We start from the raw sequence: 25,952 nt of genomic DNA, 5'->3' as shown, positions 1-25,952 counted from the left end.
TATTAACATGTGCAAAGTACGATAACCCATTTCTTGTTAAATCAACAAACAGTTACAAATTGAAAAGCAGATTGTCCAGTACTACAGTCGAACGTCTGCTAACGACCACTTTTTTGGTCCTAGCGGATGTCAGTCCGTACAAATACTCTTATTTAACCTCTCTACATCGGCAACGGCCACTAGAGCGCGTTCCAACTGCCAAAATAAGCAATACGGAGTTTTTAAAAATAAAAATGTTTCAACTCCGGAAAAAACAAGTGTTATATTTCATCCTACGTTCCCAGAACGGCCAGCTCCCTACAATAGACACTTCCCTCTGTCTTTAAGGTGGCCGTTGTTAACAGGTTCTACTGTTTACGGTTTAGCTTTACCGACAATCATTATAACTCCTCGCCAGAGAACACAAACAAAGCAGATTTGATAGCAGAGTTCAAATTTTAAAACCAGTGGAGGATCCAGACCTTGAGCTAAGGGGGGAGGGGGGAGGGGGGCAGTTTTTTTTTTTTTTTTTGCTCCCCCTGCCGGCTTTTCTTCCTTCTGCGATTTTTTTTTTTTTACCCAAAATAAGGGGGACCTGGGCCCTTCGGGCCCCTCCCCTAGATCCGCCACTGAAAACGGTATTTTCTCGAATAAATCGAGGACGATCAATGTTCTTTTCGGGACCAAAAAGAGGCTGTTATTTAAACAGGATGGGAAAAAATCCTCAGAGTAACATTCCTTGACATGGTCATAAACGTATTTGTTTCTTCTTACAGCAACCTTATAAAAGGTAACATTTTGCCATAGAAAGGACAAAACTTTACAAACCACAGTCCTGAGAAAAAGAGCGAACTCAACACTTTCTAGCACATCAGATCATAGTTAATAGAGGACAAAGAACAAAAAACAAAGGACAAAGAACTTACGAAAACAAAACGTTTCGATTGGTTAGTTCCTCGGTCAGGAGTAAACAGCTATTGTGTTTTGTGCATGGTCAAGGCCAAAAACGAGAACAAAGAACAAAGGACAAAGAACTTTGTCGGCGAGTTTCATAACCATTCCCCTCTATTAACTACTAGTATGATCGAATGACTTCAGACTTCAGCGAACGATGCTCGGTTCAGTCACAGATGCGAAATTCAAAAGAAACGAAAACAAAAACATAGACAACAATATAATACCGCTCCAAAATACAATGAATGACAAACAATAGATCACGAGTAGCTTTCTATGCAAGCGCCGTATATAAATTAACGGTGGTTTCTAGCTGAGCATCAAGAATTTAACCCTATACTTTTCTCTACTTTTCCACCAACCCAAAATTTGTACAAAATATTATGTTATTGTTTTTGTTGTGTTATTCCTTGCAGTGGAAAGATGTGCAATTTACCATGATGTCATTAATCTAGTTTTTCGATCTACTGCCGCTGCTCCTGCTGCTGCCGCTACTACTGCTACTACTGCTATTACTGCTACTACTACTACAACCACTACTACTAATACAACTACGACGACGACGACGACTACTACTACTACTACTACTATCAATGTACCTGACATTACTAATTTTGCTAATTTTCGGACTTTTCCAACTATTCTCCGCAAGTGGGACACCAGCTTGGCCTTTGCCTGCTAAATTACTGCTACAAATGATTTAACGGCGTTGTCACAGTTCTCAATTGCTTCCGAAATGCTCAGTAAATATACTCACTTACCAATCATGTCAATTCTGTGCCTTTGCATGCAAATTTTTTGTCAAACGTTTCCTTGATGTTTCAGTAGTCGAACAGGCTTCATGTTTAGTTCTAGCTAGGCACTTTTGCGAACGTGGCAAATATTGATTCAAGGAGATGCAAGAGGCCTGACAGCCGGTAAATCTGTGGAAAGTAAACCTACCTACTCAAAGTAAAGGAAAGACAGTTATTCGTAAATCTCTCAGATGTTGTGATTCGTCTACAGATAACTGGCTACCGTAATTTAGACAAAAGTGATATCATTTCTAGTTCTCGGCAAAGCTCTTCTTATTTGGGATAACTCGACAAGATTTCCATGCAACCCCACACATTTATCATGCAGGTCTTTTGTGCACCTAAACAATAGCCGAATGTCCTCCGCACCGACTAAGTCACTGCGGAAAAATTTAACCAATGACGCGACCTTACTCTTGTAGCAGCGGCTCGGGAGCACCGGGCAGGTTTTCAAGCAAATGTTGAGAAGAAGAAAGGAAACTATCATTGCTCGTTAATCACCAGGCAGAAATCGGATGTACCTTTTCGTGCAGTGAGAAACATTCTCCAAACAGGTGAAAAAATAAATTGTGTAAATTCTCTGGAGTGTTAACTAGATAATAAGCCGTTTACAAGGACCAAAAAGAGACTATTATTTAAAGAGGGTTACTTTAAAACAATTGATTTATAATCATGAAGGGATAAATTGTTAAGAGGAGTATATCACAAGACACCCCCTCCCCCCAGCTAAGTTTGCTGTTGTTTCTGTCATTTTAGTCAGAATGGGAAACAAACCCTCTCAGAAATATTCCTTGACATGCACAATAACATTTTCTGTTTAAAGCAACCTACTAAAAGGTACAATTTTGCCATTGAAAGGAAAAACTTTACAAGCCGTGATCCTGAGAAAAGGATTGACCTGAACACTTTCGAGCACATCAGATGACTTCAGAGAAGTCAGCTAAGTTGCTGCTGCAAATGATTAAACTACGCCTTTACAGTGAGGGTGGTAAAGGGGGGGTCTACATCACTTTTCACGGAAAATAAAACGGTCCTTTCACAATTCACGAAAAATTAAACAGGCATTTGACGCTACACGGAAAAAAGGAGAATGTTTTTCTTTAAACAAAAGTTGCATACCGTTACATTTTGAAAAATTACGTCCAAAGCAAAGCCTTGTTAGTCGTTTTCACTATCCGTCCACTTCGCGTTCTGCGCGATGCTAAAAGGAAACCGAGTTCCGAGTTCTGCATATCACGAATGACACCATCTTCCTCCACTGAAAATCATCAAAGTGGTTGTCGGAGGAGTGATAACAAAGGGGTGACAGGCCTACACAACTCCTATCCACGTGTAATAGCCGCTTTGAGAGTTTTGCTCGAACTAGTATATCTTTGAGGATCTGCCCCTTTTGTATGGTACAATAGGGGGATCTTAGAATATTTCGCTAAGCAATAATCCTGATTTTAGGGGGACATTCCACCAGAGTAGAGCCGTTAGAGGTCATAGGTCTGGGGGGTTTTCGCTGTTATCTGCGTGTAATTTACAGAGTTTGAAACCTCTGTTTTTTGCCACGTGCTAGTGTTTTTGGCTCACTTGTATTGCAAGATATGTTTTAAGCTCTCTAAATATTAGCTCTGAAGGGACAAAGTTTGAAGTATTCCGTGAACATGTTGGTTACTTGCATTTTGTATTATTACGCTGGGCCCGGCTGTTTGATTAACTGTTGCAAGTTATGCTGCTTCTTATCACGAGTGTCCGGCTTTGCCAGAGATAGCTGTAGCTTTCCTTGTGGAAAACTGTAAGTCCGTCTTAGAGAGACGTTCTTATGTTTCTTGCATCAATTTCATGGAGCTTTTTGTCCTTCCAGTTTGTTCGTTCTGGCACTGCAAATGTAGATGTTCACGCGCAAGTCTGTGGACTGTTTTGCGTGTTGTTTATGATATTGTGTGGTTTTGTTCAGGCAAAAGCTCTGAATTTAGGAGTTCTTCCTATGATTGCTCGTAAATGCATGCAAAAGCCATTATTATTAGAATGACCGACAGCAAGCAGTAAGCGGACATAATTTATAATGCAAAGACAAATAATTCAAAGTGCTAACATAGTCAACATACCTTGCAAAATACTGTCGCGTTCTTGAAGAAGAGCCATTTCATTTTCCCACTGTTTCTGGGTACGAATACAAAAACTTTCCACAGTTCCAGAACGGACGGTTCTCATAAACGAGCAGTTCATGCTTTTTCCAAGGCCTTTGGCTTCAGCTAAAGATTGCATGCCACAAAAATGTTACACAGCTTTCTTAAAGATTTCGAAATCTCTATGGGCTGTGGCAGAAAACGGAAAACGGGATTTCTCCTTGTGAATCAATATTTTTTTGTTTATACCTTCGGTTAAAAAAAAATTTATTAGCACAGTCACATTTGGTAAAACCATGCAAGCTTGTTGTCCTTGTTGACGATCTTGGTCATCGCGGACATCGCATTGATGCATTTCCGCCAAAATAGACGAACAGAGGATGAAAATGATGCCTGGCCAAAGGTCACCGAAAAGCAGACCAACCACGTTGTTGTCACGTTGTCGCAACAGGGATCAACCGTTCTGTCACGGTCACGCAATATCATTTATTACATAGTAGCGGTTGTCGAAAATAGCAAAGACATAATGAAAATCACGGTTCGCGGGTAATTAAACATTTATTTCTCGTTTCACGGAAAATAATTTTGCAAAATCAAGCTTCACGGCTACTATGGAAATCACGATTCACGAGAAAAAAATTAGCCATTTCACATTTCAAGGGAAAAAAAAAGGGCCGATCACGAGTCACTAAAATACCCTTTACCACCCTCTACAGTTGCCAATGGCTTCCGAAATGCTCAGGAAATACTCACTTGCCAATTCAATTCTGTACTTTTGCATGTAAATCTCTTGTCAAACGTTTTCCCGCTGTTTCAGTACTCGAACTAGTTTCATGTTTAGTCCTACCTTGGCACTTTTGTGAACATGGTAAATATTGATTCAAGGAGATACAAGAGGCCTGAAAGTCTGCAAAACCTACCCACTCAAAGCAAAGGAAAGAAAGCTATTCGTAAATCTCTCGGATGTTGTGATTCGCCTACAGATAACTGGCTACTGTAATTAGACAAAAATGATATGTTTTCTAGTTCTCTGCAAAGCTCTACCTATGTGGGATAACCTAGCAAGACTTCCAGGTAACCCCCTACATTTATTATGCATGCAGGTCTTTTGTTCACCTAAACAATAGCCGAATGTTTTCCGCACCAACTAGGTCACTACGAGAAAATGTAACCAATGACGCGTACTCTTCTAGCACCTGGTAGGTTTTCAAGCAAACGGTGAGAAAATAAAGGACACTGTCATTGCTTGTTAATCACTTGTCAAAAATGCGATGTACCTTTTCGTGCGGCGAGAAACTTCTCCAAACAGGTGAAAAAATAAATTGTAATGTCAATTCTTTGGAATGTTAACGAGTTTTAAGAGAAGTAACATTAATTTAATAAGTACTAAAATTAAAATGAGCCTCATAGTAAGAGAGACTTGTAATCGAGAGGTACGCGAAGGGAAACGCTAGGGCTTGAGGCATAAACGGGGGAATACAAGGAGCCTGGATGATTTATAGAAGAAAGAGAGAAAAGATCGGAGAAGGGGGTAGTAAGTAGTTATTATCAATGTATATATTTTAAAATGTCTTAGGGAATTGGCATAATTAAACATTCTGCATGCATAATAAGTGTTAAGCTTATATAGCTATTTGATTTGTTTGCATAGTATCACTTGAAGTTTGAGTCACCGGAATCAATCTAACCGCTTTCTTTCCTCTGAGACGGGCGTGTTTCATGTAGTCTGGCTAACGTCATTCAAAGGTAAGATGCGGGTTTTGTCGCGACCTCCTGTCTAAATATTTGGTAATAACTGAAAGTAAAGTGCAAATATCGCAAGAGAGTTAAAGCATCCTTTAAGGTTTGAGTTTGCTCGAATTAGTGAATGGAATCTATCGTTTATTAAATCACAAAACAGAAAACGAAATGGGTTAAACTTTAGAAAACGGGAAGTGCCAGCAACCACTAATGTTCTTCTAAGTTTTAGATGTAAAACGACGATTTTAATTTCAGAGATATGCTTCGGCAGGAAAATTCTGCATTGTTCAGTTACAGGTCATGCAATCTTGAATATAAATAACTAGTTACGTGTACAAATAATAGAAGGAAGCGTGCGGATTACAAAGATGGGCTCAAATTGTTGTAGTTACTGTTCAAGGGAAGGATTCTCTAACAGAATATACAAAGCTTGTCTTTAGCTCCGTCCATATTACGCACCAGGAATTTGAAAACGGAGGTTTCACTCTGAAAACGCATCAAATGTTTTCCGTCCACACGACGCCGGAGGAATTTAAAAACGCATTCACCGGTCATTTTGGATTTGAGTTTGAGGAAAATCACATGATGTGACTACATCATTTTCGACGAGCCCCGTTTTCAAAATGTCGAACGTCCTCCGGTTCAAAGTAGTGTGGGCTGGACCTAAACAATTGTCCGATAAATAGATTTCGCAGCTGGAAAGGGCTATAAAAATTAGAACTGATCAGCTGGTTTTCGTGCCCAGAGTACATGGAAAAGGAAATAATTGATGCGTACTTGGAACAATCCTTTCAAAAAGTGTCATAATTACGGACATTTCTACAATTGTGTGGCTGCTTTCACAACAGACCGTGAAACCGTTTTTCCAAAGCAAACATTCGGTTTGTCATGAAGTATCCAACACATTCCAGCGATATGGTTAAAGCTACTAAATGAACAGTTTCTATAAATTCATCGTATCTTTCAATTTTACAACCTAAGGATTCAGGTTATTAGAAATTAGGAGCTACTTTGCATTTAAAAGACTGCAAAAAAGTGCAAAATTTTTCTAGTTGGAATTCATCTCGTTGGAGACCGGTTAAAACCGATTAAATGAACAAATATATATATAAATAAATAAATAAATAAATTCTTATAGGTAAAGGTTTTTTAAGACAATTTGAAGGAAAAACTAACGGTAAAGGAGCGCGACGTTTCGACCGAACTTCGGTCATTATCAAGCTTAAAAGGGAAGATAAAAATTATGCGTAAGTATAATTATAAAACAAAGAAGTAAAAGTATGTAAATTTCATGTGAAACATTCTTATGTGCCCAAGGATCTTACCAAGAATTTTACGATCTTAAAAAAAGTGCAAGAACAAGTTTGACTGTCTCATTTATGAAACGTTTTTTATTAATGAACTGAGACCAAGTCTCGATGTACAGTCAGACTCAATTCGTGCGAAAGTCTTGAATCATTTTAAATTATTTTATTCTTGCATGCTTTTTTTTTGTCTTTAACACCGTTTTTTTACATTTTCATACTTTACATACTTTTACTTCTTTGTTTTATATTTATACTTATGCATAATTTTTATCTTCACTTTTAAACTTGATAATGATAAAAGTTCGGTCGAAACGTCGCGCGCTTTTACCGTTAGTTTTTACTTCAAATAAAATAAATAATTACACAAACAAGATATAAAACAAATAAAATTGAATAATTAAATAATTCGTACAGCTCCAATATCAGACCTTTTCCTCTGATATTTGGTGAAAAGTATCCTTATGTGACAAGCCCTGTAATTTAACAAATATTTTTTCTAGCTCGAGTATTTGAGCTATAGATCTGAAATTATGCAGACATCATCTCTGTATCACTGGCCCTAAAACTGTTTATTTTTGGGGAGCGATTTAATTCTTTATAGCTGAGTAATTCGCAATGAACGTTCCCATTCATTCTCTGTTATAGTATTCCCATACATGCTCTATAATTTAACAAAAACAAACATCAAGCCAAGGCATACTGTCATTTATGTCGATAAATTGACCTATTGTATTCAAGGCACATATTTGTCGATCCGATGGTGGTCTGTCATGTGACATAACAGCCAATCATGTTAAAGAGTGTTATCTATCCGCCAGTATAAAACACTGGTCACATTTTCAATTTTTACCTGTTGCTCTCACCATCACAGCGAGTATATCTCTTGGCGAAAACATTTTTTCAGGCAAGTTGCAGAGATATTTTGGATTACATTAGAATGAGTCTCCCTCTAATTTCATTCATTAGACGTTTAGACAACTTCGTTGCCGCAAACCCTAACCTTAACCACCAATTCTTGTTAAATAATGTTGCCACATTTACATGGCGTGGTGTTGGGGGAAGAACTGTGGCTAAGACGTTGCAATACGACCTCCCCGGCCCCGTGGTCGCGTCATTCGCTCCAGAGATTTTTTTACAGCTGGGAACCAATGATCTCTCTCGTCTTGAAGCTTTAGTTGTGGGTTCTTCTATCGAGGAGCTTGTTACCATTCTGCACAACACGTACAACGTTAAGCTTATTTATGTCTGCCAAACCCTTCTGGGATCCGATCCTGTATTCAACACGCGTGTGCGCGCGTTTAACAAAAATGTTAAAACGTTCCTCGAAGCCCTCCCTTATGTCTTTTTCTGGGAACATAGAGGCTTTTGGAATGCATCCCAGAGGTTTCTCGCGCGTGATGGTGTCCACCTCAATAGGTAGGGGCAATATGAGTTTTTTCGTAGCCTCAGAGGGGCCGTTTTAAAGTCATTACGCATTTGTTCAATTGTCGACCATTAGGCCGAACTATGCTGTTTGACGCTAATTCAAGCCATTTACTTTTGATATATGTACAGTGTACACTTTACACCAAGCCGTGTTTTGTCGCCTCGTGATTCAGCTATTTTTGCTGGTTTCATTTGCCGCATACCTTTTTAATGCTGTTTCCGTTGGCTTGATCTTGTGCTTGGCTTATCATTTGGCCACCTGTGTGCACAGTACATTAATGTGCCTGTGTTATACGGTATGCACAGTACATAAGTGTGCATTCGTTTTATATGGCATGCACAGTACATAGGTGTGCATTTGTTCTATACCGGCTTTGGTTATTGTTTTTGCTTGCAGTTTACCGCATGAGTGTACAATCCATTTTGATCGTGTCCAATGCACTCGGTATCACTGTCAATGCATATATATTTATTCGTGGAAATGGGATTTTATGACTGTTATTTATCTCACTTGTCACAATTTACAGCAAATGCGTTGTCTCGGTCTGATAACAGCCTTTTTTAATCTTTTTTCATATACCGCAACTATTTGGCGGTTACTTTAATCTGGCACCTCTGAGGGTGTCTATTTAGTTATATATTTTTTCCCGTCCATGTAATTTTCTTAAGTTCATTTTACCTTGTATGCGGTTAACGCTGTCATCCAACATCCGTTAGTGTAAAGTTCATTTCTTCTCACTTAATCATGCCGCCTAAGAAGCGTACTGCTGAACTAAAGTGGATTGGGGCTGATTACACCATCATCAGATGGTGCATTACAGTAAGCAAAGTCATTCGAGGAATTCACATTCGCTGAAATTTATGTTTGTCTAGCGCCGTATCCTAATTGCTGACAAGTTACTTCTCTAAACAAGAAATCTGTGTTATAAAGAAAATATAATGTATTTACAAGAAACTTATTCTATGCAGACAGTTAGAAGCGGAGTCGCTCCAACCGCCCAGTTGAGTGAATTCGTAAACCTACCGACCACGGACGGACTGATGATCTCTGAATGTATTACTTCTGCTAGCTAAGGAAGGATGTCTGTGATAAGCATGAATTTTGCTAAGATCAAACACGCTCTCTCCGTCAACTTTGTGATGACGCGTACACAGCTGTCTAATTAGAATCTCAGCCCAAATTGTGTTTGCTGAATGAAAAAAAAAAAAATGAAAACTAAGAAAACTGAGATGTTACGAATAAATAAGAAAACAAAGAGCGGATAACTTTGTGATCGCTGTGATCGCAGTTAGTTCGCAAAGAATAGCTCCTGCTATTGAAAATCCTATTTTAAGGTTCGACCTACCCCTTTTTTGCCAATAAAAGAGCCCGAGGGATCTTTCTGTGTTGAAATTGTAACTTAAGCCTGATACGTAGTTTTAAGTGGAAATTCGATAGATATACTACATCCACACGTTTTATTTCTGCCGGAGTAATTTTTTTTAGGTAAATTTATTTTCTAAAGCAATCTCAAGTCGGTGAGTGAAATCATTACCAACTTTAAGTACATTGATTACATGATAATAGATTTTTTCCAAGCTTTTATATTCGGACAATCAGTATGCGACAAGAAAGCAGAAGTGTGGCTCAACCCAAGTCAATTTTTGAAACATTTTTCTTTCGAAACATTGCTGTTTCCGCAAAACGTGCATGCAATGTAATTTAAAGTAATGTAATATTTTAATTGAAGCAAATCTTAGGAAAAGTCAGGAAATGCTTTGTGTGACTTTCGACACACTGTTGGTTGCATTGTCTTCTCTCCTTTCGAATTTCATCAATTTCGACGTTTCGACGTTGGTGAGTTTATAGAATATCTTACTCTCCGAATCTGATTACAGACTTCGTATAAATAACTATAGATTAACATCATCTCCGAACCACTAGCTTGTGAGAAGCTTTTGTTTATTATCTTGTGTTGTAGTCAGCTATTTGACTCATTTAACTGGAATCGAAAGCCTTCCATTCGTAGTCTTTTGAGGACTGATACCCGCGAAATGGTTTTGTGTAGTAAACCATTGGATATTAAGTGAGAACTTGGTTTGAATGCTCAGAGGTTTAAACTTAAATATTTTGATTGTTCCTTTTCCTTTCTAGAAGAGTCATCCCAACATGGCAGGTTCAAAGGCTGTGTTTAGAGAGGTTATTGTGATAGGCAGCGGTTGGTCGGGTCTGTTGGCTTGTAAATGCATGTTAGAGGAAGGATTAACTGTTGTGGCACTGGAAAAACGCTCTGATGTGGGAGGCCTGTGGTGCTATTCAGAGGATCCTGAAATCATAACCGTTATGCAGACCACCAAGGCGACTTCCTCCTCCTCTGTAACAGAAATGTCCGACTTTCCCATGCCAGAAGAGATTGGCCAATTTCCAAAACACGATGATGTGCTAGCGTATTTGAAGTCCTACTGCGACACTTTCAATTTGTGGTCGCACATACGTCTCGATCATTGTGTTATGGAAGTTACGAAGAAGGACGAACTCTGGCGAGTCAGCTGCGAAAATGGCCGACAGTTTACGAGCAAGTTTTTGATCATGTGCACAGGAAGCGTGCAGAAGCCGAATCGTGGTCTGGAACGCTCGATACTTCGAGACTTTGTTGGAGAAGTTCGCCACAGTTCCGAACTTAAATCGTTTGTTCCGGAGCACGCAAATAAACGAGTCATGTTAATAGGCGGCGGTGAAACGGCCAGTGACGTCGTCGAGGAATGGTGTGATCATGTGTCGCGCCTTATATGGTGTATACCACGTGGAATGCATTTTTTCAGGAAGTTTGCTAAGATCCTTCCTAATCGCCGCCCTCAAGCCTTGGATAAAGCCTCCTCAAGAGTTATGAAGTTCATTGCTCCTTATACAAAGAGCAAACCAGGTTTGTGAAGAGCAAGTAAAGTGTTTTATTGATAACTAATCTGTTTTGTTGGTTTAAACATCAACTTTAGACAAAAATTCCAACAATTTGCCAAGTTCAATCAGGAATATAAAAGAATAGTTGAAATTCAGTCTTTATTTTATTTGCAATTGAACAGAAAGAACGTTTTAATTTTCACACCAACTGCTTCCTGTCAGAAGAGTTAGGTCAAACTGTTGCTACTTTTGTACAGTTTGACATAATTTTTGCATTAAAAATCTCGCGGTAATGCTGGTTACAAAACTGCCACTTTCAAATGCTCTCAGTTATTGCCTGGAGTCCTCAATTTGTGTGAGTGAGTGAGTGAGAACTTTATTAAAGTGTCAAAAACCTTATAGCCTGGAAATAATACACCATACTAATTAGGGGACACTGCTAAAAAACTATACTAATACTAATATTAATACAATAAAAAAATAAATGACTTGAAGGGCATTATGTAAAGCATAGGATGCAGCCCTTACAGCCGGTGTCTATTAAGCGAGTTATATCCCTTTTGCGAATATAGTTTGTAAAAGCCTGCAGTGTCTTGGCTGATCTGTCAGCCATAGACAGTTTGCCCCATAATTTGGGTCCTAAATAACGCAGAGAGTGCTTCCCATAAGTAACAGTGTTGTATCTAGGAGTAGAAAAATCTGATTGTCTCAGGTTGTATGCAGAAATATGATCGTTAAAAATATTACAGATGCTATTAGGACATAGTCTATTGTGTCAAACAAACAAGCAAACAAATAAACAAACGAGTGAATGAACAAGCAAAAGAAAAACGAATGAAGGAAAAAAGGTATAACGAACAGCAAACAAAACAAAGCAAGGATTTTGACCCATTCATGTTTTTTTCTAGGCTTGTCTTGGATTTGTAATTGGACCACAAGCGGTTCCCTCCTTGCCTATCAAGGGCATGGTATTGCTGAGTGGAAAAATGACGCCCAATTTTTCCGCTTCTTCGTCAACAAAAATGGTCACGTACTGGATAAAGTCGACTACCAACGCTGTATTCCCAAGGGAGCTATCCAAAGTATCGAAGGCAAGAAAATCATTTTCTGTGATGGCACTGAAGAGATTGTAGACGTCATTATCCAGTGTACAGGCTACAAAACAGAGTTTCCAATCCTTCCGGTAGAATTTCAGGCCGTGCCTTTAACCCATAATTATAAGTACATCTTCAATGTTGAAGATCCAACGTTAGCATTCATCGGTTACGTTCGGCCAGTGGTCGGCTCGATCGCGGCAATAGCCGAGATTCAATCACGATTCGTCGGGAAAGCGTTCTCGGGAAAATGTCACCTCCCACCGAAAGACCGACGTTACGAAGTAGCTAAGCAGGATAAAGATTTCTGGGACAACTACTTCAAGGAATCCTCCCGACGATTGGGCACACTGGTGGAAGCATACACCTATGGTGACGATATCGGGAGCCTTTGTGGAATTAAGCCAGACTACTGGAGCCTGTTTTGGAGAAACCCTCGAGGATGGCTGTGGGCTGTATTCGCACCGTACGATGGATGTTCGTTCCGACTAAATGAGCCAGAGAATGAGGCACGTGCTCTACAACACTTGAGGGTACAGATGAGCGACACGCTGGGTCCCACACACTTGGTACTGATTGCCTTTCTGCGTCTCACTTGGTTCGACTTTTGGCTCAAGCTTCTCGGCGAGATCAAGTACAAGATTCAATGTGCCGGCTGGTGGAAGAAGATCAAGGATTGTCTACTTGTCAGGGCGTTAGATTGGTGCTGGCAGACTCCCAAACGTTGGTTATTTGACAGTAAAACAAGAGCTTAACCAACGCTATACAAGAATAATAGCAGTGTTGAGGGTCTTATCTGTCGATATAACTGGGGAGTAATTGGACTTATGAAGTACAGGCTATGTGTATTGTGGTTTTTATTAGATAATTAAAATATTTAGCTTAATTTACCCGGGTTGGTATTTAAACTCGGATTACATTTATGTCCAAGCAAAAGGTTTCATTCAATTGAATTTAGGGTATTGGGACTTTTGGGATATTTACATCGCAGAGTTAATTTCTTTATTCCAACGTTTATACCTACATTTTGGTTGCAAGTTTCGTCAGACGTAAAAAGACTATCCAAATTCAATATAGCTGCTAACAGCTCTCTCTCCTCAGCAAGAGATTCCTTCCATTTGCAAACAAGAACACTTGCATGTTATTACAGCGTGAGATTAGAAAGAGGGTAATATAAAGCGCATGCGGGAAGACTTTTTCATCATTCAAGCTCTCCCTGTGAGAATATTTACTCAGGATCCTCTGAGGAGAGGACGTATGAGGTTGACAAATTTCCAGATTCCTCATATCCAGATTCAAAGTGAGTCTAAGTAACATGCCTTGAACGGAGGGTTGTTTTGGTATTACATTCAGTAGAGTAGGAAAGATATTAAAATGTAAAAAGAACGAAAACGGGAGCACTTTATCGTCTAGTTCAAACTTCATCCAGAAATAGTGCATGGTGGGTGGCCTTGTGGTTTGCGCGCCGGAGTCCGGATCGTGCCCTGGCCCCGGTCATTGAGTTCTGCTTTTGGGCAAGACACTTAACATTGTACTCTCACAGTGCCTCTCTCCACCCAGGTGTATAAATGGGTACAGGCGGCTCTAATGCTGGGAGTAATCCTGCGATGGACGCGACCCACCCGGGGAGAGAGGGGGAGAAATACATGGAAACTGAGATAAGCTCCGGCTGTATGGACCACTAGGCCAGACGCAGACTTGTTTACCTTTAAATTTCTTCCAACTAAAGTCGGTAAATAAAAAACGCCATGAAGTCAAATATACTTGTATTTACTGATGTTGTTCTAAGAAGTGATTTGACATCAGGAGCGAGGTTTGTTCAGTTATGTACATAAATCAAACATTTCAAGCTTTCTGTTTGATCATTGTTGATCTTTACAATATCTAAAGCAGTGGTTTCGCAGTCGGAAATATCTTGAAATGCACACAGTATTTAGGTTCGTCTTATATTACAGTGAGGTTATAAGGAAAATGGCCCTGAGAAAAACCAGTAAAAGAACAGCAAAACTCTCCAATTCATTTCTTTGATGGAAAATGTTACAGAAAGATAGATTTCCACATAATCAATACAGTGAGGTGATATGCTTCTGATACAGTTTATACAGAACTACAAATTTGCGTTATAGTAACTATAAATGCTTCCTGTCTCAAATATGAATCAACAATCATTGAGAATTCTATTTACTTACAGACTTCTAAGCTATTACAAGAGTAAGCTGCCAGTCAGATGTTTAATGTTACAGCTGATCAATTATACATATATGAATGAAGCTTAAGAAATACTCGTGGAGTTTACGTTTTTTCGCTTCCGTCCTCGCGACTTCGATGTCGCTGGCCGTACAAATAAAAACCCAAAACAATGGAACCCCGACTTTTTTTTGTACATCCCGATTATTCGAAGCAATGTTTTAATTCCTTGGCAAACCTATGCGTGCCGGTTCACCTGAAAACAGCTAAACCGAAATTGGTGTATGATTTTACAGTATTTCTGTAGAATAAAATGCTGGGTTTTTAACTTCTTTTTGAGCTTATGTACTTTGGAAGAGAAATGGTCAGTTGAAATATAACGACTCAGTTACACAAAACCCCCAACAGAGAAAAGAGCCTTAAGTGTCATTAACAAACATTTTCTACACCATAAGAACATAAACAATACAACGTTGCTGTTTTCCTGATATATACATTTCGTTTTCCTGTCTAACTTCACAAAATAATAACCATTGTTATTTTACTGAGTGTTCATTGATCTCAGAGGACGTTTAACACGATCCACCGGAGTCTTGAATTTATTCACTGATGGAATTTTGCTTCCCACTCCAGCCAGGTTAGGGATACTGGAGGCTCTGTTTAGAGTCGCCTCTTTGTTCTCCTTATCTGTGGTCGTGTTAGCAGACATGGCTTTATTACGTGCCACAACAGCCTGTTGATCAAAAAGAAGTCAGTGAAACAGAGACCACTCAAATTATTTGGCGATATCAGCTTAAACGTAGTTGTATCTAATCTCTCGAGAGGCCCGTGTTCGTGCACTAGCTGGGACCATAGTGTTTAGTTTTTTGGCAAGAAACTTCACCCTATCTGAATGACTTTGAAGCTTTTAAAAACTTCTGATGACAGACGGTAAAATGTTACCATCCATGCCGAACGAGAGGTGATAAACAAAGCCGAGAGCCCCGTGAAAGGTGCAACCGAACTCACACTTTAAAATGTTTTAAAAACACTGCTTACCTGTGGTTCCACGAACACAGCTTCATCTGTGGCAACAACAACTTCATTTTCGCTATCTTCAAGGCTGTCATTGTCAAGCAGATCGCCTTCACTGCTGCGCAATGGATACACACCAGTCTCTGAACTGACAGTGCTACTTTGACTCAACTCAAACACTGGCACAGATTCGTCACTTGAAACACTCTGTAAGACAATAGAGCAAGTCCCGCATTAGGCTCGACAATGACGTTATACCGAAAAGAAAACAACCCTGTGTGACCCAGGACGCGATAAGGTCACAAAAAAACTCTAAAGCTCCTGCGACGTGCTGTTTGAGTTTATTGAAGACAATTCATTACAATAGCGTTTTCGATACAAGCGATTACTCAAAGCAGTGTTACTGAGGAAAACTATAATATCACCACAACAAAGGCGGTTAACAAGAGTCCAACAAGCAGAGCGCTAGGAAAACAAACGCCGTCACTCGCTTCAGCAAATCCCATTTCTCTCCATTATCCGCATCGGGGAAAATACATGTCCCTTTACGATGCAAAATCATGCGAGACGTGACACTTAGTGCAGAAAATCACTTTCTTTAATACAAGAGTAGTTGTGATATAGAATGTTTGTTGTTGGTCAGGTATAAATACCTTGATCGGCTGAGACTCTGGCGAGAAAGGTGGTGCCACATAACTGGCTTGAAACCTTTGTCTGAGTACGTCAAGCGGCTCTGTTCTTATCAGCGTTGTTGGATAGTCAAATGGGCGCCTCTGGGGGGTGCTACCTGTAAAAAAAAAAAAAACCTTTACGTTAAATCAATGTCGAAATTATAATTGCAAGAGAGAGACGTAGGGAAGAGGAAACTTGTTTGGTCCCACGCTCCCAGCCACCCCCCACCTCCCCCGCCCCCTCCAAAAAAAAAAATACCTAAAGATGATTTCCAGTCTGTAGTGCACAATCTCAGCACCCTAATGTTTATAAGCATTATAAATCTCACTCGATGGAATGCGAATCGCTTCGCATCCATAATGGCGGTTGTTTTGAAACTTTGAATTTATTTCATAAAAGTAGTTGCGAAATGTTTACGTTTTGTGACGTCTTGCATAAAACAAAACAAAAAACGCAAACAAACTCTCGAGAGTGTGCAGTACGGACTGGAAATCATCTTTAATATCCTCATTGAAAATTCAACAGTTTGAATCAACATGTGTTCCATTTTGTTAAATCAATTCTGAAGAACAAGTAGCAAACGATAATATACTGACAAAAATAACAAACCTGTTGGTAGATCATCTTTTAAATCTTCCAGCAGAAACTGGTTTACTCTGGTATTAACCTGTTCAACAAGTTTGTCCTGGTCACGTGACCATGTGTTCGTCGATTCTGATTGGTCAGACAGGTGACGTTCCTGTGTGGCGGCCATTTCTCCAAGCGAGTGGTCTTGAGAGGCAAGCGCAGTTTTCACACCGGTGAAATGTTGCTCGAGTTGTTCTTCACATACCTGAATGAAAATTAGAGAGTAAACCTATTGCGCCAGTTCATTCTTTTGGAATGTGGTATTCGTGTGGTTATGAATTCACAGACAGTAGACATGTTATAATCTAACCTTCACTGAACTCTGTTGCTGTGCTGAACAAGACTTGAGAGTTACAAGGTGCTGACTGAATGATTCTTCCAACATGTTCTGCCATTGAACGGCCAGCTGAAAAAAAAAATATTACATTGAAACAAAAACAAACATACATAATATTCTATCCAATCGGTGCCACCCTATCTTCACGTGAATCATCAATGTAAATTGTGCAGCGACAGTGAAAACAACAAACTGTTATTCTTTCCTCTATACACTGTCTGCGAAACAAATTTGAGCCCAAAACAGAATTCCACATAGTCTAGACTTTGAACTTTACACTAGAGTCCTCCTCCATAACCTTTGCCTATCTCTAACCATTCTTACTTTCAACTTAGCTTTCAACTTTGTGAACAGAGGATTCACGTTTGACTATTGGTCTTTTGAATCTCATTTTTTTTCGCTTTTAGTTACTGGGCTGCCTAAGTTGGAGCACCAATGTGCATCATACCTCGTCAACTTTGTGTGAAGCGTTCATGACATCCTCCTCGACGCCTTTACGAAGATTTGTGGTGTCATGAATTTGTTCGGCAGCCTAGAGAGAAAAATAGAATTCCATTTGAAACAATTTAAAAATCATCTACTTTTTTCAGCTGATGATAATCGTTTCTTTGCCAATCATAGAAAAACTCGTAGAGTTTTTGATTATATTCCGGCAACTCAGACAAGCATTTGTTGAGTTTGTCAAATATCTCGTCTTCAGGGTGCATGATTGATAACAGTAACTTCTCACAACAGTCAGTTGAAACTGTCCACTCAAATGTCATATCAAAAAGGTTCTAAGTTATAGACAATGAGCAATCAATGAATTGTCACTCCGTTACCTGTTTGAAACTCTTCTGTGCCTCAGCAGTGTTGTTAACAACGGTTTGTGAGCAGTTATCTGAGAACTGCGAAGCGCAGTTCTTCAGAGAGTCACAATAACTGAAATTAAGAGTAAGTATAAGAGTATAAGAAAGTCTAAGGTAAAAATTTAAGAATTGCAGTCGTATAATAGGTGTACATATAGAACATGAAAGGAAAGGAACCTGAACGCAAAATTAAGAAAACAACATCAAATCCAGGGGTTGGTCAGTTTAGGTAGCTTCAAAACATGTTTTCGTATCTGCAACCTATTTTCAGCGTCTTTGAACAACATTTCCAAAGTGGTAAGACAACCATGTTTTCGTTCTTTGGGCTCCAGAATTTAACATGACAGTAGCTTTAAAAGTTTAAGAGGAGTAGTTATGTTTGTACATGGTGCATGTGGCAATGTCAAGCATAAAAACTGATCCAGTGTCATTGATCTCCTCACATCCTAAAGCCGTATTGTGCTCATACCTTCTAAGATTAGTGTTTGCAGTTTCCGCATTTTGTCTAGCAATGGAAGTCACTTCTGTAACCTTGAAAAAATGGAATTATAGAAATTCAAAACTCTAAGTGGGAAATAAAGAAGAGAGAGTGAAATGTTCTAAAAGAGCCTCAGTGATATTCGTAAAATCTCAAAATGCAAACAGAGTGAACCACATTTATCTCGGCCCCAGGAACTTCCCCAAGAAAATGACCAGTTTAAACTGAATTTCAAAGTGTAATACAATGGTGATTGTATCTACCTTGCTAGCATCGTCAGACAGCTTTTCTGTCTGTTTGTCATTCACTTCTTGAAATAATGACATCATCTGCTTGAAGAACGTCTGTTGTAGTTCCTGTCATGAAAAGTGAATGTAAAGTATGAAGATTTTTTACCAGTGAATCTCCTAAAGACGAAATTTGCCAGGATGTCACGTCCTTTTCCGAGTAAATTATAACTGCACCCCAAGAACAAAAACTAAACTTAGTTGTATTACAAAGTTTACAGTACTGACTGAATTATTGTTCCGTCTGAGAAGTGCCAGGTTTCTCTGTGGATAAGTGAACCATTTTGAGTTCAGTGATTACTGCTGACAAAGGCTATCGAATATGGTGGCTCATCGCTCATTTTCTCTACACTAGCCTTATATTGTATGCCAATATCAGCACAACGAGACCCGCGGTATCAACCCAGTTTCCAATCGAGTGGGAAGAATTGGAGCGGGGTAGGGAGGGATTGGGAAGTATACAAAAAACCCCCACTGTAGTTTGATCTTCCTTCATACAACTGTCATCTTCCTCAATTATGCATACTCTAACTGGTCTAAGAAAGGGCACAGCTCATACAAACGCAACATATAAAATTAAGTTGTCATGGTGGGTTTGGCTCCTCTGTGTCCCTATTATTAAACTGAAGTAATCAAAACTATAACAAAATTCTCGAACGTGATTTGGCTATCAGCAGCCCGATTTGAGCATTAATTGGACAGTACGCGTCATTTTGCGCGCGCTGTTGCCGTGCACTTTGTTGAGTAAACTGCTGTGTTTTTCAGCATTCATAACGACGTTTAATCGTTCAGCGCTCAATCGATAGTTTGTTCGTTTCTCGAATTTTGTCATAGCTTTGATTAATTGGTAACAGGGCTTCGCGTCGTCCAATTCAGTCTGTAATCATGCTCATGATTAACAAATCGGACTCCGCTTCGCGGTCGTCCGATTTTGTTAGTCACTCGTATGATTACAGACCGAATTGGACTCCACTCAGTCCTATTACCATTATCAATTGCAGTGTTTACCTTCATGAGGATTTTCTGGTTGTTCAAAAGAGAGTCTGTCTTCCTGATTATTTGTCCATAACCTTGAGCCTGCAGGGATGAAAAACATCTCAGTCAAAAGCTGGGACAACATGGCTTGGGTTATCAAGAGGTTTACTGTTAGTGTAGGCCGCTGATTTGCCACCTTTTTTCTAAAGAATCAGATAAATAGCTCCGCAGAGTGGCCATCTGAGATCACGATGATGAAGATGGTGATTTTCATCAGCAGTTGCTGCTTACTTTTCACAACCCTGTATGTATACAACTTGAACCTGAATACTATTGATTTCTGTATGTATGTTCAAAACTTCAGAGATAATTTTCAAGGTGTATCATTCTGGTAAACCTGTTCCAAGTAACTCTTGTATATATGTACACACTTCTGATTTACTCTTTGCCTACATTGTGTTACCATGGCCACTAGTTGATTGCATTTCTGTGAAGTCCTGATTTTTTGAGCATCCAAGGGAAACAAAAATTGTTTTGAAAAACTGGGAAGAACGGAAAATTGAGGGTAAAATTACAGCGTTCGACTGAGGGGGAGAGAAACAACTTTTGGTTCAAGTTAATGGGAGGCTAAAAAAATAAAGGAACAGGGAAATTGGGATTTCTCTGAATTTTACAGCAATACTTACAGTAATCCTAGAGAAGGAAAACTAATGATACAAATGAACCAGTAGAAGTACGCATCATTTTTTGCCAATGATTTTACCAAACATGTCTTCATTGTGAAATTTTAGATTTCAGTTCATATTGTGTTGGTCTATTGCTACAACAAATGTAAAAAGTGATACTGAACAAAGCAGATAAATTGTTACAAAAACTGGCAAAAAAGAATGACATCTTTTGTACAATAATTTAAATTTACAATAGATCAAAGATTAGCTTGTAAACTTCCACTGACTTGTTCCTGTGAGTGTCTTTCAATCATCTCATCCAAACTTTCCAACATCGAATCTTGTCCTTCCACAAAGGTTTTTACCATTGAAGACAACTGACTCATCTTAGAAAAAAAAGAAAAAGAAGCAATAAAAACAGTGAGTAAGGGCACACTTAAAATCAAACCTGTTGAGAAATGCATGGAATTTAGGCAGTATCCAAGGAAAGTTCATGCACACTTCCACAATCTGCACCTTTTAGTAAAAAATCTCAAATTTCCTTTGCAGATTTGTTTATTTAAGTAACTGTATATTATGAGCAATGGAGTGTGGAAACCATAAGAGAAGAGCTAGTACCTGCCAATGTACAATCCTTACAAAAAATACCTTATCAGTGAAAAATGCCTCAAACTGCTTCTGAAAAACAGCCATAGAATGAAACGAGCTTTCAAGTGCCCTCATCTTGGGCAGAAATTCCTTGTTCATGAGGGTGTGTAAAACTGAACAAATGTTATGCTGAAAGAAAAAAAATGTATCATCTCAGCTTGCAACCAGCCAATCACAATCTGTAATCGGAACAGTTTTGGAAATTAAATGCCACTTTGCAGAAAATGGACAGAGAGCAACAACAGCGAAACAACAACAAGACTATGACAGATGAATAGTGCTAGTAATATGGAATCACTCAAAACAACAGTGACTTAAGCTAAGAACTACAGCCTTCAGGCGCAGTCCAGACTAAATGGTGACCGATTTGCGAAACAATGAGCACTTATGGTGCAAGCTTAATCATGTCTACACATGTCCTAGACATGCCTACACGTTAAGTTCAGTAGTTTAGAACAACTGACTGGTGTATGCAAGTTTACGGGTTTGCTTTGGTTCCTGTTGTAAGTACTTGGACATTACTTCAGGGCAGCTTGTTCATCTCATATTATGACCAAGTTCAGCATGTACCATTATGACGATTCCTTTTCTTTTGTCCAGACATTGACAGACAGAACTAATCCTAGTAGGATGCAAGATGTTTGCCCCATTTGAACCTTAAGGACATTCACACCAATTGTTTCTGCACACCCTTACTACGCATGCAAATTAGTGCGTGCACTAAGTAATAAAATGAACAATGAAAGGGCAGGTGGCCATTGCTATAGCTTTGCCTGGATTTAACGATCTTGGACGTTTGGAGACCCCTTTTTTTCTTTTGATGGATGATTTTCTCTACCGATTTTCTACGTTTAGCGCAAAAAGAGGAAAATCTATGGATTAGAAGTTTGAATTTTTTGCAAAATGTACCGTTGAACTCCGTTATTTTTACCGCTCCTTTCATCTGTGCGGCGGTTTCAAATGCCTCTTGAAGGGTTAAGTTTTGTGAAAACGTTGGCAGCATTTGGGATTATTTACGCAACAGACCCACTTCTACAAAATATGACTAAGAACGTTTGCCTCCTTTGACTTATCTTTGATATTTTTAACTATAAACCCCTGTAGGCAATGCTGAATTACGTCCGCCAATTTTTCAAAATCAGGGTAGGTTTCCACACGCTTAATCTCTGAAACGAAGTAGGTGACCCCCAATTATTTTTCCATTTCTGACACAGGTAACTCATTATCTGACTGTAGTAAAAATTAAAAAAAATCTATCGACTGGAAAATTTTCATGCAAACGTCCTTAACTATGTAAAAGAACTTCCCCTCTAAGAACATTTAGGGTGCAGATGAAAATCTTAGTTATATCATTGTGTACTGACTGTTATCAAGATATATTTTCTTATCAGTGCACACCCACCTTATTTCCTTTAACCATACCGGAGACATCACTGCGCCAGGTGTCACAAGCATCATCTTTTTCCTGAAAAAATGAACAGGAAGTATTAGATCGCCAAACAAATTTATTTATGTGTGACTACTTGTAACAATAATTTTAACTGCATAAAACTTTTTTTATTTATTCCTAGAAAGCACAGTAATGAATCCTGCAATCTGATTGGTTCTTAGCATTGGATTTTTCTATTTCTACCCACGGTCATGGTAACGCTTTTGTGAGCTTTGTTCTTGTCATCGAGTTTCTTTTGGATTAGAGAGAGAGAGAGAGAGAGAGAGCCATAAGAACGGGCACTTTTGTAACCACAAAAGGGAACTTTTGTAACCCGATAGGGAACTTTTGTAACGAAGGTAGGGAACTTTTGTAACCTAGGGCACTTTTGTAACGTCATTGGGGCACTTTTGTAACTCTTGATAGGGCACTTTTGTAACAATAGGGCACTTTTGTAACAATATAGGGCACTTTTGTAACAATATAGGGCACTTTTGTAACAAACTGGCACTTTTGTAATTATGAGCATTTTTGATTCTTTTGTTCCCGTTTTTAAAGCCTGGTTTTACTAGCGACTCTAGCACAAGCGCAAACACAAACTCAAGCAACAGGGATGACTCAAGTGAAAACGCAATTTGACCCAAACACATGCACAAGCAAAATCATCCGAACCTTCCAAACTGTTTAGGCGCGAGGTGATCTGGATCCAGTATTTTCATTGGCCAAACATAACCAGGTGTGGTAAATATCCTTGTGTTTGTGTTGTTACTGAGCGATACTTCATTTTCACTTGTTGCAGCATAAGCATAAGTGCAAGCGCAAGAAAAGGAAACATTTTGATCTTTGTGCTTGTAGCCTGCGTTTGTGCTTTTGCCCGCGTCAAGGCCGTTTTCATTATAAAGTAAGAATTACTGTGCTTGCGCTTGTGTTTGCGCTTGTGCTTGCGCTTGTTCACGCACTTGTGCCTCCGCTTGTGCTTGTGGCTGCACTTGTGCTTGTCCATGCTCTTGTTCTTGTGCTTGTGCATGCGCTTGTGTTTGCGCTTGTGCTTGTGGATGTGGATACGCTTGTCTTTACGCTTGTACTTGCACTTGTGCATGCGCTTGTGCTTGTGCATGCGCTTGTGGTCGCATTTATGGTTGCGCTTGCGCTTGTGTTTGCGCTTGTGCATGCACTTGTGCTTGTGTGCTTGTGCTTGTGCCTGCATTTGTGCTTGTGCATGCGCTTGTGCATGCGCTTGTGTTTGCACTTGTGTTTACGCTTGCGCGTGCACTTGTGCTTGTGCATGCGCTTGTGTTTGTGCTTGTGCTTGCGCTTGTGCCTGCGTTTGTGTTTATGCATGCGCTTGTGTTTGCACTTGTGTTTGCACTTGTGTTTACGCTCGCGCGTGCACTTGTGCTTGTGCATGCGCTTGTGTTTGCGCTTGTGCCTGCGCTTGTGCTTGTACATGCGCTTGTGCATTCGCTTGTGTTTACGCTTGTGCTTGCGCGTGTGCTTGTGCATGCGCTTGTGCTTGTGCATGCGTTTGTGCTTGTGCCTGCGCTTGTGCTTTTGCATACGCTTGTGTTTGCGCTTGTGTTTACGCTTGTGCTTGCACTTGTGCATACGCTTCTGCTTGTGTTGCTAGTGAAAATAAGACTTGAGAAATCAGGTTATCCACATGATAAACTGTGATAACCTTAAGTACACTTACCTCACTTTATTCATTTCTTTTTTTGATTAATAATGAACGAGAATTTCCAAGTAGTTCAAATTGAAGCTGAAGCACACATTTTTAAAATTTTAATTAATTTTATTACTCCCTGTGCTGCTCAGAAATTTTCAAAGAACAAGGTGCAATTTAGTTACTCTTGTTAACATAACTGGAACTAACATATTCATTTATTTCATAGGAAATCAACTACAACAAAATAAATAGCTTGTTGATGCTGGTGGGATGTGATAAACTTGCAGGCTTGTTTAGTTGCCCATATTCTGCACTCTGTTTAAAGAAAATAACTGGAAATTTTCAAAGTCGGGCGTTTTGGCTATCCCAGCTTGCTGAATACAACTAAAGTTGAAGTCTACAATCTTTGTAGCAATAAATGTGATTGCGCTTTCTCAAGTCAAATTGTTGGCAAGACATACCGTGAAAAGAGGGGCAATAGATGTAACGTACCTGAAGTCCCATACATTTCCCCTTGAGGTATTCCCTTAAAGCCTCGGCTAGAAAAGTGTGATTTTTTGGCTTGTAAAGATGACACGATTTTGGAAATATCGCGCCACCAATGTATGTTAAGAATCATTCAAGTAAACTACCATTGGCTGTTGTAATTACCAAAGTTTCGTGCTGAAAAGGTATTGAAAAACATTCTATTATCTCTGTCTTTAATATTTACTCATTGGAACCGAACGTGTCTTAAACATTAGAGAGTTTAAGCATAGCGGTTACGGCAGACGGCAAATGGCAAAGATTACCGCTGATTTTTTATTCTTTTCTTCTAATCCTTAAATAAATCACACAAAAAATAGAAAACTGTCTTCTTTTATTCACTGCAAATACAAATATTTTCACTCTCTAGTGTACGGACAGCTGAAGACAGGCGGCAAAAGTTCCTTTTTTGCTGTTTGCCGTAAACGTCATGCTTAACCTCCCTATTAACTCAACCCAATGTGAACAAGATACCATAGTTGCAAATAACTTGCCATACAAGAATTTTATAACAAATCGAGGTACAGACAGCCAGGGAGAGGTGTAGTCCGTGATAACCCCTGATCGCCTTCTTCAATGGGCCTATTTAAGATTGTGCCTGGCAACTTATTGCAACCTTTGGGAATGTGAAAAAACTTCGTAGCAAACAATCAAATACGTGACGCTTTTTCTCTGCATAGAGAAACTTAATTTTGAAAACAACTTTTCAGATTTAGCAGAAATGTATTTTCAGTAACTGCGATTATCTTATATAAGTTTCCTTTTGGTAGGAACAAGTTAGCTGCAATTTACTAGAACAATCTGGACAGGCATACTGTTGACTAAAAATGTTGAACCCACTCGCCTTGCTTGTTAGCAGTGGTAAGTTTAAGGGCCCATCAACTGATTCATGCGCGCACTTCTACGCCATGAAATACAATAACCTACCTCATTTATCAGGCAAAATATCTGAGTGATTAATAAGGTGAGCTTTTTGATGAGCCGAACAAAGACATATACACCTGATACACGTGGCGTAGTGCAGCGTAGTGCGGTGCAGTGCAGTGTAGTATACAAGTGCGACCGTGCGTTGGAGCTAAACGACTGCGCTTTTTGAGCTACTCGAAAAATTCAAAATAATCGAGACTAATAAAATAAAGTTACCTAAAAATAACACTAAAACCCATAGAAAAGGAGATGGTTTCTTAGTATAGCCTTTAGCGAGTAACACTAATAACGTATGACTTATGTAAATTTTTTAAGAGGAAAAGGGGGCGTTAGCATTTATTCAGCCGCTCCCTTTTACATCTTAACCAAACCCTTACTG

The 25,952-nt window shown here is 39.3% G+C and overlaps 2 protein-coding genes across 2 annotated transcripts in view; one reads left to right on the top strand and one right to left on the bottom strand.

Annotated features, from left to right (window-relative positions):
- The first annotated feature begins 5,253 nt into the window (after positions 1-5,253).
- LOC110045627 (uncharacterized) lies at positions 5,254-14,044 on the top strand. The gene is made up of 3 exons (XM_020751225.2): positions 5,254-5,587; positions 10,448-11,216; positions 12,100-14,044. The coding sequence occupies exons 2-3, from the start codon at positions 10,463-10,465 to the stop codon at positions 13,038-13,040; spliced, it is 1,695 nt and encodes a 564-aa protein (XP_020606884.1). The 5' UTR covers positions 5,254-5,587; positions 10,448-10,462; the 3' UTR covers positions 13,041-14,044.
- LOC110045840 (kinesin-like protein KIF11) overlaps positions 14,035-25,952 on the bottom strand; it is a 31,877-nt gene continuing 19,959 nt past the window's right edge. The window contains exons 15-27 of the mRNA XM_089287631.1: positions 22,429-22,491; positions 21,027-21,155; positions 20,666-20,764; positions 19,744-19,812; positions 18,712-18,804; positions 18,440-18,501; positions 17,944-18,043; positions 17,571-17,654; positions 17,096-17,191; positions 16,768-16,990; positions 16,140-16,273; positions 15,511-15,693; positions 14,035-15,205 (exon numbers count right to left, since the gene is read on the bottom strand). Coding sequence (XP_089143757.1) covers positions 15,014-15,205; positions 15,511-15,693; positions 16,140-16,273; positions 16,768-16,990; positions 17,096-17,191; positions 17,571-17,654; positions 17,944-18,043; positions 18,440-18,501; positions 18,712-18,804; positions 19,744-19,812; positions 20,666-20,764; positions 21,027-21,155; positions 22,429-22,491 — 1,527 coding nt within the window. The 3' untranslated portion in view covers positions 14,035-15,013. The remainder of the gene's footprint in view (positions 15,206-15,510; positions 15,694-16,139; positions 16,274-16,767; positions 16,991-17,095; positions 17,192-17,570; positions 17,655-17,943; positions 18,044-18,439; positions 18,502-18,711; positions 18,805-19,743; positions 19,813-20,665; positions 20,765-21,026; positions 21,156-22,428; positions 22,492-25,952) is intronic.

Source organism: Orbicella faveolata, unplaced genomic scaffold (assembly GCF_042242905.1).
Source record: "Orbicella faveolata isolate gen_17 unplaced genomic scaffold, um_ofav_v1 contig_1, whole genome shotgun sequence".
Classification (NCBI taxonomy): Eukaryota; Metazoa; Cnidaria; class Anthozoa; order Scleractinia; family Merulinidae; genus Orbicella; species Orbicella faveolata.
Note: the sequence above shows the minus strand (reverse complement) of the source record. Positions and strands in the feature narration are given on the sequence as shown.

Coding starts and splice junctions, on each gene's coding strand:
- LOC110045627 (XM_020751225.2), top strand. CDS start 10,463: ATGGCAGGTTCAAAGGCTGTGTTTAGAGAGGTTATTGTGATAGGCAGC. Junction 11,217..12,099: donor TTATACAAAGAGCAAACCAG/GTTTGTGAAGAG, acceptor GTTTTTTTCTAG/GCTTGTCTTGGATTTGTAAT.